At 49.0% G+C, this 5,276-nt stretch overlaps 1 protein-coding gene across 2 annotated transcripts in view; it reads right to left on the reverse strand.

The window, feature by feature from the left end:
* Positions 1-341: 341 nt before the first annotated feature.
* DLG3 (discs, large homolog 3 (Drosophila)) overlaps positions 342-5,276 on the reverse strand; it is a 13,633-nt gene continuing 8,698 nt past the window's right edge. For both annotated transcript variants that reach the window (XM_009874580.1, XM_009874579.1), the window contains 6 exons: positions 5,134-5,184; positions 4,282-4,383; positions 3,934-4,105; positions 3,267-3,377; positions 2,210-2,301; positions 342-448 (listed from right to left, as the gene is read on the reverse strand). In XM_009874580.1, the coding sequence (XP_009872882.1) occupies positions 342-448; positions 2,210-2,301; positions 3,267-3,377; positions 3,934-4,105; positions 4,282-4,383; positions 5,134-5,184 (635 nt within the window). The remainder of the gene's footprint in view (positions 449-2,209; positions 2,302-3,266; positions 3,378-3,933; positions 4,106-4,281; positions 4,384-5,133; positions 5,185-5,276) is intronic.

Below are 5,276 nucleotides of genomic sequence, written 5' to 3' on the forward strand. Positions count from 1 at the left end.
TACATTAGTCCTTAGCTGACTCCTCCCATCTCAATTCTTGGTTTAGATAATAATAATAATAATAATATTAATAATGACAATAAAAAACAACCTTGAATGGGCTCTCATCTGTCTCTAATGGAGCAGTGGGAAGGTCCATGCAGGAACGGTGGAAACAGTCACGTGATGAATGAGATGAGTTCATCCCAATAAAAGAAACAGGACTAGAAAACTCAATTTTGCGACGATCTAAAAAAGGGGGCAGGAATAGTTTTCATTTCTTCCCCCCTTGGGGCAGAGGATTTGGGTGAGGTGGGACTTTAGAGATCTTCTCCTCACAGGAAAGCAGGTGGGGGACATCTTCAGAGTTTTTCTGGGGATGGGACCCAGATGTAGTGCCCAGAGTGGTCCTCAATGATCTGTTTGATTCTGCTGTAAATCTCTTCAAGAGAGTCTCCTTGTACGATGGCTGGAAGAGGAGAGAACAAGCAAGACCTTAAGCATCAGACAGTGTGGCATCTTCCCCACCACAAGCTATGGGGCAGGCCTTCACTCTGCACCAAAGGGACTGGTGTGGCGCAGCCAACGACTAATACATGAGGCAACCCATGTCAAAGGGGCTGTAACAGGTGTACAATGACACAGAAGGTTAACCCAGCATGTCCAAGGGGATTAGCAAGAGCTGATCCCGTGCTGGCATTGCTCCTTGCGCGTGTGAAGTGCTGTCCAAGTTCTCCACAATGGGCTGCTAATCAGCTTTGCAAACTGGGTCACGCCACCACACCGAGGCTGTGGGCTGCTGGCCGCTGCACTGCAGCTACTCCACTGTGGTGAACGGGAGGGCCTCATGCGGATTAGCTGGTGTGTGCCAAGCATGTACCCCGATGTGCCAGATTTGTCCATCCCCTCTTGTCAGCTGCTGAGGGCTCCTCATGTTTGTTGTTTCCTCTGCTGCAGGGTGGGAATCACAGCGCTGTCAGGCCTGAAAAAGCCCAGCTTACGGCTGTTGCTCCCAGTAGTAACTCTCACCCAAGACCAGCAACAGTCTCGCTGCTTCATAAGGACACAATACGAAGCAGTTCACTGTCCTTCCTACATCAGAGAAGGAAGATGCACATGGATGGCTAAAACTTTCTGATAATTCAGCCTTTCTCTGTAGCCTAGCCAGGACCATTGTCCAGCATCTGTTCCCTCATTACAAATTCCTGGTGCAGAACTTGCTACAGTGACCGTTATCTCTGCCCATTACCCAATTCTTTCAACAATGGGTTTCAGCTGAGGGCCTTCCTCTCCCAGGTCAACTTCAAACTCACTGTCCAAGCACATGATGGCATGCTGAGGGTCTGACAAGACCATGGCACACACTTCCTTTGCGCTCTTCATGGAAGAGCAGCTGGCAGCTCTGGAACTGCTGCCTGGGACAGGAAGTCTGGGGAAAGCTTTTACCCTGTTTGTGTCCATACATTTGCTCAGCTGAGCTCTATTTTTGGAAAATGTTCTGCTTGGGATTTCTCCCAGTATCTGTTAGGTGGGTAATACAGGGTTTGGCAGGATTATCACTGCACTAGAGGAAAGATGGAAGACCAGTTTCTCTGCCTCTTCGCCTGCTCATAATTTTCCAGAATTAATAATGTTACAAATGTTAGTTCCTTAACACACAAGCATGCATGAGCAGCTCATCTCTGCAGGCACAAAATGCAAGGCAGCCCCTGACTCGCTCTTCAGCAAAGACTACTTAGAAAGCAAGCCAAATTTCCAGTCTTTTTTTGGAAGATGTTTTGCAATAACTCAGGACAGTCTCCACCATTTAGGTCACTAATTTTTTCTTGCCTCTTCAAAATTACTGTCTTCTCTTTTAAAACACTCCCCTTTCTCTGAGCAGGGAGTTGCATGTCCTGTAGCCTTCTAGCATCCTGAATCTATGCTGTGCTTCCTCTGCCTGGAGATTTTTCCTTTTTTTTATTAAAGTTGGCGATAAGCTTTCACAAACTTGCAAAAACCTGCCTGACAACTTGTCTCCTTCCTTAGAGCTAGAACTGGCTTACTCTTACCCACTGATCTTGGAGCAGTCCCTTTGCAGAGCCCTGCTAGCAAAGTGCCATTTCTTTTTCACTTTGATGAAGTCAGACATTCTCCCATGACCCTATGATATGACAGTGTTGGTAGAGAAGTCACGGTTGCAGATAGAAAAATAAAATAAATCAGATACATGCCTACTCAGGACACTCACCTGTAAAATACTCTCCAAATTCTTGCTCAAGTTTCATGGCTTTGTCAAAGACCTTGTTGGCCTGTTCGTACGTCTGTCTCCGGTTCATCTCCCTGCCATGTACAAAATTTAGTAACTTAGCTCTTCTTCTTAGTTATAAACAGGAGCAAAAATAACTCATGGAGCCAGGGTGCCTGGAAGCCTTGGCACACCAGGAATGAAAGCTGTGCAGGATGCGGCTTTCAAAGGCAGGACCCTTGCCCACATGCTCTTTGCTGCCTTAGCACTTAATCTCAACTACCAACTGTTTTTCCCATCATCCTCCTTACTCCCATTTCACCATAGCACAGAAGAGGATTCAAGCCCAGACAGTTCTCTGAATTTGCAAGACCACTGCAGAAGTCTCCCTCCTTTTCCAGAGCCTGTCACCACCCTCCTTACCTAGGTTTCCTCATCTTCATACAACACCCAAATAAGTAATCTGACTCCTCCTGGCTTGAGAAGGGGTTTTCCCAGTCCCCTCAGTGCCAGCAGAGTTTCTTCCGATTTGAAGAGTCCATCTCTAGCTACTGAATCTCCTCACAGGTAATATTCTCTGCTGCTGCTCAGAAGAGTTTGTAGCTCTTAAGTCCTTTCCAGCCTGTGCTCCCCAGGGCCAGAAGCAGCAGGACAAACAGAATGTCACCCTTAAGGCACATAGGAAATGTCCTCTCCTTGCTCCCCATGGCTGTCCTGGCTCAGCTGTGATCCACCACTACAGGCTGTCAAGCAGCAAATCTGTTTGGACTCGCGGCCCAGGTGAGCAGGTTATATCAGACACATTTGGGAGCATTTTTAGGTTTCCCACGGCTAATCCTCTGAGATGAATGAAGGGCTTTAAGCCATAGCAATCCATGAAGCCTGGATGCACCATAGCATTAAATGTGGAGGGACACCAGAGGCAGCAATGGGTCCAGCTCCTCTTAAAAAGAGACAAATTCAGTACTTGCAGCAACCTCTGCTGCTTTCTACAAAGCAGAGGCAGCAGACCCACAAACAGTCAACATGCCAGAGCTGCTTGCCCTGGAAAGGCACTTACATGAGAGCTTCAATGGATTTTGGTTTGATGAAAATGGCAATGGGATAAAGTTGTGCTTGTTGCAACCTCTTGATAGCATTGCCAGACACATCCAGGATGCAGTGTTTCCCCTATAAAGGAGACGATCGGAATCAGATCTACCCACACAGTCTACTTCATGCAGAAAACAGCTTGTTCATACAGATGTCCTTACAAAAGAGAGGAGCCACAGAGATGAAACATCAGTCCTGAGATGCAAGCAAATACTCAGTGGCCTTACATTCCCGCCTACTTCAGGCAGGACAGAAGCACTGCAAAGGGACTGAATCTTTCTCTGAATACATGAAACAATTTACATGCCCACTGATATACTCCAGTACTCCTGCAGAGGAAATGCCACTGCTTCAAGGTGGGCAGCTAGGCATCTCTGCACTGCAAGTTCCCAAGCATAAGGTTTGTGCCACCAGTGCCAGGCTTTCGGGCAGAGTTTGGATGACAGAGGTGCATTGAGGTGGAGGAACGTGGCTAAGAAAAGCAGCCACATAGCTTGGCAGAACTGCAGAGGGAGGAGAGACTGGAGCCATGCTTGCTTAATGTGGTTACAGCTCTTTGTTAACAACACAGAGAGAGGAAATGAACTGCCAAACGTGTCTGGGTTTGGGCTGGATATGTCCCAGTCCCAGGAATGCTCTCTGCCACTGCCCGCACTGACTGAATGCTGGTCCCATAGAGATTGTCATTGAACTGCCCAGCCTCTATGAACTTGTTGTCCTGGATGTCTTTCTCCATTTGTTCACGGGATACGACGAAGTGGTAGTCTTGTCCATCCACCTCGTTCTCACGCCGAGGCCTGGTAGTGTCTGGAGAAAAGTGGGCATCATGAGCAAATCCAGAGCAACACATGCCAAACCTTCAGGGAGAAAACCCATTCATGCTCCCAGTCTCCTCCCCATGCCATGGGCTAGACCCTGCAAGTAGCAGAGTTGCCACTCTCCCATTCCTTCAGCAAGGGTAACAAGCACCAGCTGGGACTTACGGGGCACACAGGAACCAAACTTGTGTGGAAATTCAGAGATGAGGTCATCGTTAATTCGGTCCTTTGTTGGCCCCAGGATGATCACTGGCCTCGCATAGTGAACTGCAAACGAGAGCCATAACATGAGGCCCAGTCTGTGTTGCAGGCAGCTCACCCTACTGCAGCTTCTGGCCTCAATGTGCCCCTCTCCCTGCTGGCAATGGGTGCTCCTGCTCAAATGGGCATCCAAAGGTGCCTTCTCCATGCAAGTTTATCATCTCCTGGTCACAGTCAACACCTCCTTCCCATCCAACCCAAATCATCTGCAGAGCCTGAAGGAAGCTACTCACTCAGGGCAGGAGCAAGACAACCGGCACAGCTCTGATACCACACAGCTGGGGGAGTGATTTGAACCTATGAGTCTGATCCAGCTTCTGGCAAGGAGAGGCCACCAAGGCTCTGACTATTTAGACTGCCAAAGGGTCTGCAGGGATTGAACATTGAGCAGGGTTAATACTGAGGGCTGGGGAGTTTGCTCTACAGCGGGGACCTCCTGATAATCCTGTCCTCAGCTGGGACCTAAAGCCCAGCTTGGTTTTAGCTCTAGATCTGTCCCCCTTCGTCTTGCAGACCAGGTCACAAATCTTTTCTGTTGATTAAAAAGGGGCGATCAGGGCTGGAGAAAACCCCACGAGGTGGTGTCCATGCCTGGCTCCCCTGCTGCACACAACAGATAAAAAACTCCACTTGTGTTCACCTGGCATCATGCTGGTATGGCAGAGGGAAGGAAGCTGCACCAGTCACCCTAGCTGTGCTTGGGACACAGGTGCCCATATTAGAGCAAGCACAGGGCAGCTCAGCAGCAGAACTTACTTTCTTGCCGTGTTACTGGCTCGTATGACAGGATGGTGTCCTCTTGCCCTTCTGCAACAGAGCCAGGGAGAGTCAGGTGAGTGCTTCCAGCAGCTTTCCAGCCCCTCCACACCCACAAGGAGCTGGCTCCTGCCGCCGGGAGC

The sequence above is a fragment of the Apaloderma vittatum genome, unplaced genomic scaffold (assembly GCF_000703405.1).
Source record: "Apaloderma vittatum isolate BGI_N311 unplaced genomic scaffold, ASM70340v1 scaffold41138, whole genome shotgun sequence".
Lineage (NCBI taxonomy): Eukaryota > Metazoa > Chordata > Aves > Trogoniformes > Trogonidae > Apaloderma > Apaloderma vittatum.